We start from the raw sequence: 13,529 nt of genomic DNA on the forward strand, positions 1-13,529 counted from the left end.
GAGGAGCGGCGGTCCGAGCGAGGACGAGGAGGGGGGTGGGGGGTGCGAGTACATCAGTTCAGATCGGATCAGGCCGGGGGGCCGCCAAACTAGCCCCCCGACCAGATCGCCCCCCCCCCCCCCCCTCCTCTTTGTCCGGGGTGCAGGTACCAGCTCGGACCACCCAGATACAACAAGAGCCATCAGCTAATGGAGAGGAAAGACGAGCGGCGGCCGCCGGTTCCGGAGAGCAACACAACAACAACGACGAGAAGGCCAAAAACATATTTGGGATTAAAACCTTCGGCCAGCAATGAGATTTAAAAGAAGTAATCCCAAACTCCAAAAGAAGGGATCACAAATAAATGACATTAAATCTGGATACATGTTAACATTTAACACGGGCGTTCATCAAACTTGTTGTTGTTGCTCCCAACTTGGAAAAAAACATTCGCTAAACTTGCCAAAAACAAGTTTTGTCTAAATATTCTTACCAAAGTGCAAGACACAACAAAGTGGAGGAACGCAAAGCTCACGATAAAATACTGACAAGAGTAAGAACACAACTCGGAATAACAAAATCTAGAGAGCACGGGAAACTTTTTTATTTTAATGTTGATGCATTCATTATTTACTCTTTATTCTACTTTCAATGGCAATTTTAATTCAAGTTTAAATTTGACTAGTTTCATTTTAATTTCTTATTCTCTTATTTACATTTTCAATGTTTAATTATTTCTTTAAATTCTAAAATCCAGTTTGATTTTGATGTAATTTTTTATCTAATCTTAATTGAATGAATTATTTATATTCATTTTAATTTCAGTTACATTTTAAATTCAAGCCTGTCTTTATTGTTAATTTTGTTTTATTTCAATGTCTTGTTTTTAATTTAACTCAAATTTCTTTGTATTTTGTCAATTTTTTGCATTTTGTATTTTAATGATAAGTATATTTGAATTTAGTGTAAACCAATGTAAATTTTCATCTTTAATTTACATTATATCATTCCTAAATATTTTTTATCTAGAATAAAGAATTTAACTTTGAACTAGATTTGTTTCATGTCATTGTATTTTTAATTCATTGAATTTTATTACTACTGTGTGTAAAGGAGTAGTACATCAAGAGACGTGTTGTGCTATAAAACAGGTTTGCAACTCACAACAAGCCGGTACTTACTACAGCAACCTGACTTGATTTGATACTAAATAACTGCTAGCATTAGTGCTAATTAGCACGGGTGCTAACATTTACAAGAGTGACCTGCTATGAATTGCAACACATACTGCAGATATCCAGTACTTTGTGTGCTGCAAGCGCAACGCTGACTTGATTTGGTACAAAGTAGCTGCTAGCATTAGTGCTAATTAGCCTGGGCACTAAAATCTTGGCTTTTGCGTTAGCTGTATTATTTTTAATTTGCTAGGCTAACCAATCAGCAGTCAGCAATAACAAAAAGCTTCCTGCTTTATGGGGTTAATCCTGTTACCAGCCAGGTCCGGAGCAGGAGGGGAGGCGGGCTGGGGTGCTGCTGGGGGGGGCGGGGGGGGGGGGGGGGGGGGTAGGATTAACATGGCGGTCATTATCAAATTTACAACCAGTCACACAGACATCTGCCCTACTTTTGCTGGCTTCATGTAAAAAGAAGTCATCTGGTTAAGAGAGAGCGGTCGGCGCTCGTAAACGGCCGCTTGCTTTTTCCGTCGCGGTGAAAGCTGTCACGGCACAGGCGGGGGTGGGGGGGGGCGGCGGAACGGAGCTGTCAGCTGGCTACTTGTTAGCGCTAACGAGGACGTCCGCTGATAGAACTAATGAGGCCCAGGTCCACTCATAGAACTAATGATGCCCAGGGCTGGCCGCACCGCTAGCACGCCGCCGCGATATGGCTAGCCGGTCAAGCCGCATTATTGGGTGGCGACGAGAGCCGCACTGAAGGCTCAACGATCACATTTTCACATCATTCCACAATTAGCAATTTGTGGTTTGTTTACAGCAGGTTGAAGGAGGACAAATTCAAAGACATCCGTTACACAAAACAGTTAAACATGCTTTTTAATAACAAAAATGCCAGACTTAAGTATTGTACTGTATGAAAACATACAATAACAATAAAAAAAAAAAATTAGGATGATGAATTCAAGCTTCATTTCAATGGCCATTGAGCTACTCCTTCAGGTGTGCAAACCTTGGCCACCAGGGGGCAGTACAATATAAATACAGTGGAGCGGATGCCTGCATAGTCATAGTTTGCCACTTTCGGATTCACCTATTTTCTGATTTGAAATATATTTTTGTATATTTCTAAGCATTTTTTTATTTTATTTTATTTATGGGGGGGGGTGCACTTGGTGGTAGTTTATCCTTGTTTTGTTTTGTTCACGGATCTTGATCCCTCAGTCGTGACCCTCATATAGATTAATGATGAAAAACTGTTGCAACGAAGCTGCAGTCTACCAAAACCAGGGCCGAGTCCAATTTAGGGCTTAGGTCAAGACAAGTGGTCCTGGACCAGGATCACCTACAACCGCTATGCTAATTCCTGAATTCTTTGTTATACTTGAAAGGATCATTGTATAAAAGGTAATGTGCATCTTTTTTTGGAATTTCACAGCTAATTACACACTTCGACCCATTTAGCTAGCAAAGCACTCTTAATAATAACAATAATAATAATTATAGCCTAATGAACACTGCAAGTGCTACCAGCATCTTAACGCCTGGATGCAAATGATATGAACTCCAAATGCAAACATTTGCTGGCTACTGTTAGCACGAAGCGCTAACAGATGTAGTGGTCCTTTCGCGCCTTTTGTCTAAAAAAAAAAGGTGCCATTGTTTCGGATGACACATCTTAAAGGTTTCGCCCACGTCTTTAGCTAGCTAGCTACACGTGTGAGGAGACAATATGCTAATGCGGTGCTAATTTATGCTCTAAGAAAGAGTTGACGTACAACAAAAACACAAGAGGTGGTGGCGGCGAGGTGTTTAGTGAGCGCACCTCCGCGTGAAGCCCGCGTAGCGCTAATTTCCCCATAAAAGGCTTTTAATGGGAAGTAAACAAGCTAGCTAATGACGCACCTACGGCTCAGAGAGCATGACATCCCATAATTAACGGGACTAATTGCTACTAAACTGCAGCGGCACAGATAATAAAGCGTCGGGAGACCACAGACCAGTCCTGAGAGGTGGAAAATGTAAAAACGTCATCGCAAACAAACATACGCGTGTTGTTGACTTGGAAGCATGGGCAATGAACCGCATGCTGCTTCACCAAGTCTCAAGACAAAGACACGACAATCTGATCACATAGGGTAGCCTGCTCTAGCAATTTTCCTGTTCTAGTCATTGGGCCGGGTTTAGCTCCTGATCAGGGCCTAGGAATTGGGCCTGGTCTACGGCCTTTAGCTCTATAGGTCCTGATCTTGGTCTTTGTCCAGGACTAAACCTTTTAATTTCTAGGTCCTGGCCCTGGTCTATGTCCTGGTACATGACTTGATGCGGGTATGACGTTTGGTCCAAATCTCGGCCCTAATTGCCCATTTGGTCTTACCCTAAAACCCCTTGTTTGGGCCTAGGTCTTGTTCTTGGGCCAGTTCTACACCCTGGTCCACATCTAAGAAGTGGTTAATTTCTAAATCCATTTCTAGACCATGGTTCCGGTCTAGATCATTTGGTCCTTATCTAAATCCTGGTTTGTTTGTAGGCAAAGACACCAGGCAACGGTCTAGACCAGGTCTTAAAAGGCTACAGTAGCACCGTGACAAAGGCCTAGTTTATGACTAAGGCTTAGAAATGGATCAAGGAGGGCCAAGACATTGATGTAAAAGACTAGACCAGATCGAGGACAAAGGCTTACACCAATACCAGAGACTACACCAAGACCAAGTCTAAGATCATAGTCTACAGACCGGGAACATAACTTGGACAGGACCAAGGCCTAGGACAGAAAAGCCTACACCAAGACCAAGGCCAAGTTCTAAAGGGCTTAACCTCAGTCAGGACCAAAGACCTAAGCGGCTAGACTGGGACAAGGACCTAGACCAAGACCACAGCCTCGGCTGTAATATGACTGCTTAATGCCATCAATGGCATTTTTATTTGTTTGATTATGAAATGATTTCAGATTACACGTTTCACAATATACCTAATAATTCAATCAATGATCAATTCCTATTTTATATTCATATCATTTCTAAAAATGTCAGTTTTTTGGATTTTGTTCTTTGCTTGTAAGGGCAACAAAAAGCCCTTGCTTAGCATGCCCGTGCCTCTGTTGGTACTCTACTATTTACATATTTCAACCCTCCACATTTGAACGTTGGTAACAGATGACAAAATCCCGGCAACAGCTTGTCCTCCGCCGTAACGCGGGACATATTTTTTTCCGAGAGAGAACAGAAGTCTTTGCACGGGAAAAGTCTCGAAGCTCTCCACCGTAAAGTCTCAAGGCTTTGTCGCGTGCCGCCGCGTCATGAGATTATTGTCTTAGCTTCAGTGTAAACATGGCCACCAACATACAGCTCTCTTTAACACCAACCTGTTTACAATGCACGCATATAAAAAGTCTACACACCCATGCTCAAATACCAGGTTTTTGTTTTTTTTTGTGTTAAAAAAATTAGATGGAGATTATTTCAAAACTGTCATTTATATGACCTATAACCTGAACAACATAATTTTGTTTTTTGCACAAGTGTGCACACCCTCTTATAAGTGAGGCTGTGTCTGTGCTGGCAATTAACCAATCACAGTCAAATTCATGTTCACACACTGCTTTTGATTAACACCCAAAAAGTTCAGCTGTTCTCCTGACATTTTTCTACATCTTACAGCACAAGCGAAGATCTTCCCCATAAAAAAAAAAAAAAAAAGCCAAAAAAAAGTATGTCAGGAAAAGCCTACAAGAAAATCTCAACTTAATTTGGGGTTAATCCAAATCCGGTGTATTTTTGTTTTTTATCACTCTGTAAACTATTTATTGTTTAGGGTTAACATTTAAGATGACTTTGAAATGATTTCAACATGTTTTGAGATTATTTTTAAACTTTTAATATCGACAATGACTCTCAGTTTTTCACTATTTTGAATTTTGGTCACTAAAATCATGGCGAGAAACTCGTGTAAACTTCAGCAAGGATCCACACCAATAAAACAATCTCAAACAGTGGAGAGAGAGAGAGAGAGAGAGAAAAAAAAGACAATTACATAAAGAGATTTCCCACGTACGGACAGAAACGCACACACAAAAACGACATTTTATCAGCGTGGAGGTCCGGCAGCTCGTACCGTTAACCTCCACCAGCACTCGGCCCACTCGTCCCCCTGGTGAGGAACAGATGCGAAGCGAGAGGAACAAATGGAAATCCAACTGGAAGCCCACTCACAAACACACGCACGCACGCGCACGCACGCACGCACGCACGCACGCACACCGCCTGTTTCGTCGCAACTCGCCTACTCGCGCTCAGCTTCCTGTCGGCCGGCATTGGGGAGGTTGGTTCGCGCTATAGCCACCATGTTTAAGCACACAGCTGCTAGGGGCTTCCAGAATAAGCATCTCCCGCCACCCCCCTCCCCCATCCCGCCATCTTGCTGTACCTGCCGTCCCCCAGCCGATGCCGGGAAAAACTTGGCGGCAGATGTTGCGAGCGCCAAGTTGGCTCTGAAGTGCCTCCCCGGTTCCCAGCGCTCGCCCGACAACACAGTCAAAACGCATCAGATCTCTTTATTTGCGCCCGGGGCGAGTTCGGCACCGCAGCTGTGGCCGCCCCCCCGCCCCGCCGCCGCCACCTACCTTTAGTGTCGAAGGCCCTCGGGCGCTAAATGTGAGACCCCCGGAAAAAAAAAAAACAACAGTTTCCCTCTCATTTCCTGTCTCGCTCATCTGCATCTGCTGGAAAATGCAGCAGTGGCTCAGGCCGGCGGCACGGAATTGGACTTTGCGAGTGCGTGTGTGTTGCAGGGGGGGGGGGTTAGAAGTTTGGGGGGGTGTTCATTACCGCCGTGGGACCGGTTGGAGGGTGGTGACCCGTGCCGAACAGATGTCGGTGACAACCTGCTTCCTTACACCTGTACGAAAACCCTAGGCAACATTCGCTGAAACATTCATGACCCGGGGGGGTTCCTGTCCGCCATCAAAAGCCCCCCCGACCACCCAATTCCCACCTTTGACAGCCACCTGTAAAGGAGTCGGCATGTTGGGGGTGACAAAAACTCATCACAACTAATGAACTGCTCTTGCGCAAAACTTGCTAATTCGTACTTTGAGGCAGTTGACGTTGCGTCAGCCTGCATAGCAGGTGAATCTATAACGACGAGGGAACCATTGGCACTTGAAACGGTCACAATTCCTCACAATCAAAAACAGGCCTCACCAACGACATCGCGTGCCAACCGAGGTTATTTGAGCTTTTTAACTAAAACTCATTTTTACTACATTTTACAAAACTAAAACTCACTACAATTATAGTGAAAATATCCTTTGTTTTTAGGGAAACATCACGATTTGCTAAATATCATGGTATGAGCTTCACGATCCGATAATGATCACGATATTGTGGGGAGGTTGGAGATATAAAAAATAAAATATACATAAAAATAAAAGCTAATCTCACGATATTGTAGGGAAAAAAACTTATATTGGAGAAAGGACAATAGCAGTGACAAAGAAATAGGCTTGGCCATATGTCACGTTATGTTCATATTGAGCTGTTACAGTCCCCTGGCATCGGGGCCAAGCGCAGAGGCCGCACCATCCAGTAGATGGCGCAACTATGTATGGTATCCAACAACAAAGAGAATTCGATTTGTTGAAATTACGATTAGGATTCCCGTCCGCCAACCTGACAAAAGGTCCCAAGCGAGGGCCACGCTATCCAGTAGATGGCGCTACAGAGACCAAAAAAAAAAAAAAGCCATTTACTTCCTTATACCTGACAAGTACCCGGCAAACGTTTGTTGAAGTATTTATGACCCAAGAGGGTTTCCGTCTGTCCGCCATCGCCGCTGACGCTTTGCCAACTCCTGGCGCTTTGATCGCATCTGTACGACTCATGTCGACTCAAGACGGGTAACAAAAACAGGGGTTGAACCAAAATGTCCCCCCCCCCCCCCCCCAAAAAAAGGACAACCACCCACAGCAGACTGAGTGAAATCAGACTTGAACCCCCACCCCGCCGGGTGGGTCCTTGAGGCGGTTGTCATTTTTGTCTTCACATTTGTGACCTGTTGCTTTGCATAAAACGAACATTCCCGTTTGGATTGCGAGTTAAAGGTCTTGGATGAGTAACAAGAGGTCCGTTTCCGACCTCCCATCAATGTGCTGCCCGTTTGATCCCCGCCGTGTTCATTTTGGCGAGACGGCACGCATGTCAATGAAGCAAGCAAGAGATGCCATGAAAATGATAGCGTTTTTGCTCAACGGGCTACTTTCCCGTGTGAATGTGATTATATTGCCATCTGAAAATGACAGTATTTTCGTCACGCAAAAGCTAATAGGCCACAAAAATTGAATAGCTAGCCATAGCGGTGCGACGGATTCATCATCCGAACCCGCCACGGATCACGGCACGACAAAAACAAAACAAAGTGCGCATTCACAGTCCATTCTGACATGTCAAGGAAGCTGAAACATACTCAGCGGCGTATACACGCTAAGCCTAATTTCACAATAAAGTTGACCAAATAGAGTAATGCATTGACCGCAAAGCAAATAGCCTTAGTACACTTTTACTTTGAAATTGGCCCACGTCGTGGCGTGATGGCTTGCTTGACTTCCCTTTTCGACGTTTCTTTGATTGACATCAACACGATCCCAAACTCGTGTTCAATCGCTAATTTAGGGACGCTAAGAAACCGCTAATTAATTACATCGTCATTGTATGACACGGCAGAAGTCTCCGACGTAAGCGGCTAGCGGCTAGCTGTTAGCATGACCAACGACTGTCGGGCTGCCGGCTGATAAGTAAGTTTGACATCTTAATTGAATTATTTTTCAATATCGTGGAACATGCAGGCTACTTTGTAATTCACTCTCCATGTTTAAAGGAAGGGAAGTGCCTTAAATTGCACGTTTATGTCTTTTCATTAAAAAAATAAATAAAAGATAAAGAGAACTTTGTCTTTATTTTTATAAAACACTTTTGCCCATTAAAAAAACTCAAAATGTCAAACTTAGCTGTTTAAATTATAGGAACACAACTTTAAGTCATTAATACCTTGTTATTTTACACACGAACCATGAAAAAATAAGGTTTCTGCCTCATATTGCACTTTAAAGTTGTGCTCCTAAATCCTAATCGGCTATATTAGACATTTTGTATTTTTATTTATTAATTTTTTTTTAAGAGGAAAAGGCGTTTAACAAAATAAATGAAGACACTAAATCCTACACGGCTTTATTAGATTTTTTTTTCTTTATTTAATGTAAAAAGCGCTTCACAAAATAAAGACAAAGTACTATTAATATTTTTTTGGGGGGGTGTTGATCCGAAAAAACGATCCGATCCATGACTCAAATCTGTGATCCAATCCAAACCGTGACTTTTGTGATCCGTTGCACCGCTAGTTAGCCATATAAAATGTTTAAAATGTTCCAATTAAACAGGCTAGTTTTGGTGTAAATGCAATTTTTTCTTTAGTTTCGGGTGTTTTTTTTAGCGAGCTAGTTTTCAGTGTAAATGACATTTTGCTAAGAAAAAAATTATTATTAAACCACATTGAAAAAAATGCCTTTAAAAACACGACATTTGTTCACAAAGTGTGTTAATTAGGCCCTAAAAATGTTGCCCTTTGCCATTAAAGGGATTTTTACAAGAAAAAAAGGATGGAAGATGGAAGCAGCCGCTGCGGTTTGTTTGTTGAACGTCTCCCTCGGACAATCGAGAAGGCCAACTGGTTGTGGTTTGTTTTTTGTTGCTCCGATGAGATTTGGTCTCGTCTTCGGTTTGACCGCAATGATGACCGCGAGATTCTGTTCTCGTGGCTGCTGTGGGTCATATTGACCCCACGTCGTTTAGAACGGTTGTCTTTTTTTTTTTAACTTTGGTTTACGCAGCGGATCAGATTGCCCTAAAGCCATTTTTAGTTCATTTCATGCAGCTTCACTTGTTTGGGATCTCCTGCTGCATTCACTTTTAGTCAAGAAGAAGTTGTCCATCCACGCAGCGACTGACTCGCTCAACCTCTGGCTCTTTTTCTTGTTTTTTTTTTCCCACCCCACAACTAAAATCCCAATGCAACAAGAGAACACTGTATTGTGAATTAACAAACGCACCTTATCAGCAGAGGCGGGCCGCATGAGGGACACTCGATCGTACTGCCGCCGCATCAACGCCCACAAAGCATCCAGACGACCCTGATGGACAACGAGGGGGGAGCGTTGAACTCTTGCCGTTGGACTTGCAAAAGCTGCCTCAAAATCAAAATCTTCACCTTGATGGGCGTGTACCACTTGTTGCCCGTGCGGCGGTGGGAGGCGCCGGCGGACCTGGGAGTGGGCCGCTTCACCATGGGCTCCTCGACATCTTCGGGAACGGACACCACGGCGTTCTTGGCCTTCTCCAGCCGGGCGCCCTCTTCGGTGGAGCCCTTCTCGCCCCAGCGCACCTGCGGGGACCAGGTAAGGCCGACAGAACGACATCACTTTTACATTTGGGGTAGCGCTGTCACTATTGAATATTTTCAAAATGGATTAATCTATGGATTATTCAACCGGTTAATCGACTAATCGGATTCATTTGAATTTTGAATTAAAGTGTATTACAAAAACGTGTCAACCAGTGATTGGTGGCTATTTCGTACTTCGTAGTTGTAAAGCGATAAAAAAAAAAAAAAAAGTGGATTGATGTTGTACTATGTTACCGTTTCGGTCATTGTTTTTTAAGGTAAAAACAGATGTTTGTAAATGTATTATTATGATTAAACATAGATTATAATCAGTCTTCTTTCCTTAAGGACTACAAAAAACAGTGAACAATTACTGTTGATATGCTGAAATCAGAGGATTTAGACCATTTTAAATAAATAAAAAAGGGCTCCAAACTCATTTGCTTCAAAAAACATAAAAATAAATACGTTCTCTTTTAATTATTACCATGCTCCCAAAGACGTATTTAGTATCTTTTTTTATTGTTTATTTTTTTTATTATGCTAGACCACACAGAAGGCCTTCATGAACTGAAGAGAATAGTAATGGCAGTGGTAGTTAATACAAAAACGGCCAGAAGGTGGCAGCAGAGTATAAGAGATCAACCAGGGCCATGTTGCAAAAAAGCTCTTTCACCACTGTTTTAAACAGATTCGTGAATAATGATGAAACTTAGCTATATTTTAATGCTAATTTCTGCAAAATGGAAACAGATAGAAATATTATTTTTTTTCCTGGTGAGGGAAGAAAACTCTAATCTTTGCTAGCAATAGAACACAATACTCTGTGGGCCTTGCAAAATCAGTCAAAATCTAGTAAAACAGCCGGGAGTGAAGGGGGTTGCTTCAGTGAAAATGGCTGCCAGTCAAAGAGTTAAAATAGCTGTCGATTAATTTGATAACCGATTAATTTTGACAGCTCTAATTTGGGTTAGTAGCATTTGCCAGTATTGATGGGGAAAGTGAGCATAACAAGTTTGATAAAGACCTGATGTTGCTGTTTTTGTAGCAGAATACAACAAGTGTGCAAAAAACACGGCACTTTAGTGAGCCAATGTCATCTTTATGAGAAAGCGTACTGTTGGGACGACTTGAAAGGATGTTTCAAGGTAGATGTCTTGAGACCTTGGCGGGGGGGGGGGACGGTTCCCTTACAGCAGAAGCGCGGACGTGGCCTGACAAGGCTAATCAAGAGGCGACGCTAAGACTAGAGGCGAGGTATCGAGCGCCCGCCGCCCTCGCGGGGAAGCGAGCGATGAGGTAGGCGCGCCCCCCGAGGATGCTGTAAAATCCCTGTGATGATTTACAGATGATGTGGAGGAGGGGGGAGGGGGGGGTATGGCGGTAAGGATGGCGGACATGTTGACAGCGGCGATGACGTGACGGCGTCGGGACGGGACGACCAAGGACAGCCTGTCACGTCAGAGTTGTCAAGGCGCAGATTGACGGACGGAAAGACGGACGGATGGACAGACGGATGGACTGAGAAAAAAAAAAAAAAGGAGCGTAAGCGCTTTTCTGTTGACCCGCTTCGCGTTTACACGATGACACGTACGTCGCGTTCCAACACCACCGTCTGACTTTTATATGCGGTCACTACTTTGGGGATAGAAAAACGCTTGATTGGTTGAAGCAAGAGAAGGACGAGAAGGAGCAGGAGGAGAGGACTAAGAGGAGAAGGGAGATGAGAAGGAGGAAGATGAGAAAAAGGAGGGAAAGGAGCACGAGGTGGAGGCGAAAGATGAGGAGGAGGAGGAAGAGAAACACAAGATGAGAAAAAGAGGGGAGGAAGAGGAGGAAGAGGAGAAAGAGAAAAAGGAGGGAAATGAGTTTGAGGAGACAAAAGATGAGGAGGCGGAGGAAAAAGAACAACATGAGGAGAAAAGGAGGGAGGAGTGTGAGGAGGAAAACAAAATGGAGGAAGGTCTCTCTCTATGAAGTGTGTGCTGTTTGACCTCCATGCGTTTGATGCCTCCTGCTCCTCTTCCTCCGTAGTAGGAGGCGTCCACGGTCGGCCATTTCTTCTTGCCCGCTGGCTCGGGCTCCTGAAACGGCAACGGCGTTAGCGAGGCCGCACGTGTCCACACCTTCTCGCCACACAATGGAACCTTCACGCCCTTCAAAAGCTTTTCAAACCTTAATCCACGTTTGCAACCCTGACTGCCTTGAAAATCTTAACTTTGCTCATCTCATCCCAAAAGCTTACTTTGAAACCCGAAATCCTTGATTCAAGCCCTAAACCAGGCTTGAAACCATCATTTCAAACATTAAACCTTATTTGAAACACTAACCGTCTTAAAACTTAACAAAGGCTTGAAAGATTAATTTGAAAGCCTATAACTTGCTAAAAATTTGAAAGTCCAAACTAGTCTTCCCCAATATTGCTTAAAACCTTAGCTCGTGCTTGAAACCTTAAGTCTGGTATAAAACCTCAACCCAAGTCTTGAAACCCTATACCTTGAAAAGCTAACAGACTAAATGCAAAAGGCTAAATGCAAATGCTAGCTTGGGAATGCTAATTGTCTTGAAAACATAAACAAGGCTTGAAAGACGAATTTCAACCCTAATTTGAACCCTTCAGGATCATGTGACAACCTAACCCTGTTTTGAAGCCCAAATATGAACACAAGCCACTTGCAACCCGTGTTTGGAGTACGGAAAGACTGATTATCGGCCGGACCGATTATCTGTGCCGATATTTGGCATTTTCACAAATATCGGCATCGGCCTTTTTACGAATCTGAAGGCCGATAAAGCTTGTAACCTCACTGAGTGGTGAAGGCTTGCAAACATAGCGAATTGAGGGTTTTCATCAGGATTTGCCAAATGTTCAGATTTTACTTGACATTTCAAACCTATTCAGACAATTTTTCACTCTTTGTGAAGATCTTTCGAAACCTTTTACGAACCCTGGCGAAAAAACCCAAATGAGCTCCATTCACATGCATTTGTCGCTCAGTGAGATACAGCGACATTTTCATTGATGGATTTATTTAAATTTCCACTTTAGTAAAAATGATAACACTGGGAACTCCCTGCACTTTTTATTAAAAATAAATCAAATGAAGAAATTATGTTGAAATTTTGGGGAGTTTACAGTAGAAAACTTTAGGGAACTATTTGCTTGCTTAGTTTTTAATTTAGCTTAACAAATGCTGATGACCCTGCAAGCTCCCTGCAATTTTTGTTATAATTTTCAAACAAAGCTGTCAATTCTATGTTTAAAACTAAAAGAAAGCTTCTTTTTTTTTGGGGGGGGGGGCAAATATTTACTCTTTTATCGCAAATAAATATCGGCTTAAAATATCGGTTATCGGTCTCCTTGACAACTAATAATCGTATCGGTTTTGGAGCCGCAACCCTGTTTTGAAAGCGTACTCACAGGTGGTGGCGGTCTTGACGGGGGAGGCGGTGGCGGGGGGTCCTTGATGACCTGGATAAACAGGAAGAGAAAAAAAAAAATGTCAGCAGAAAGTCTGTCAGGAGATGACGTCCCCCACCGCCGTGACGGGAGCTTGACGGCTGACAGGTCACGGAGTCAAAAAGAATACCCCACTCCCCCCCCCTCCATGCCTTACCCCCCCCCCATCCCCTCCATCCCCTCCCCCCACCCCCAACCCGCTGACTCTAATTAGTGCTCCTGTTTTGCAACATGAGGGCCCCCCGTGAAAAATGAACAATCAACTTGTTGACGGGGGAAACGTCTTCAATTAATTGGACGAGGTTCAACGCACCCGAGCGGACCGAAAGTCCTGACGAGTTAATTATCTCCGATAAGACAGGAGACCAAGAGGAGTTGGAGGAAGAGGAAGAGGAGGAGGAGGAGGAGGAGGAAGAGACGAACGAAGGAGAAAGCTGTGGAAAAGGAAGAGATGGAGGGACAAAGGGGAAAAATGAGGTGG

General features: G+C 43.5%; 1 protein-coding gene across 2 annotated transcripts in view; it reads right to left on the bottom strand.

Annotated features, from left to right (window-relative positions):
• Positions 1-13,529, bottom strand: part of antxr2a (ANTXR cell adhesion molecule 2a) — a 60,610-nt gene that overhangs the window by 15,039 nt on the left and 32,042 nt on the right. Inside the window, exons 13-16 of one of the 2 annotated variants that reach the window (XM_086076958.1) lie at positions 13,010-13,060; positions 11,583-11,672; positions 9,415-9,588; positions 9,257-9,337 (exon numbers count right to left, since the gene is read on the bottom strand). In XM_086076958.1, coding sequence (XP_085933084.1) covers positions 9,257-9,337; positions 9,415-9,588; positions 11,583-11,672; positions 13,010-13,060 — 396 coding nt within the window. Of the gene's footprint in view, positions 1-9,256; positions 9,338-9,414; positions 9,589-10,759; positions 11,110-11,582; positions 11,673-13,009; positions 13,061-13,529 lie in introns of those variants that run through there. The other variant, XM_086076959.1, reaches the window with a different exon arrangement.

Source organism: Leptonotus elevatus, chromosome 5, assembly GCF_054856555.1.
Source record: "Leptonotus elevatus isolate MCC_2025b chromosome 5, RoL_Lele_1.0, whole genome shotgun sequence".
NCBI lineage: Eukaryota > Metazoa > Chordata > Actinopteri > Syngnathiformes > Syngnathidae > Leptonotus > Leptonotus elevatus.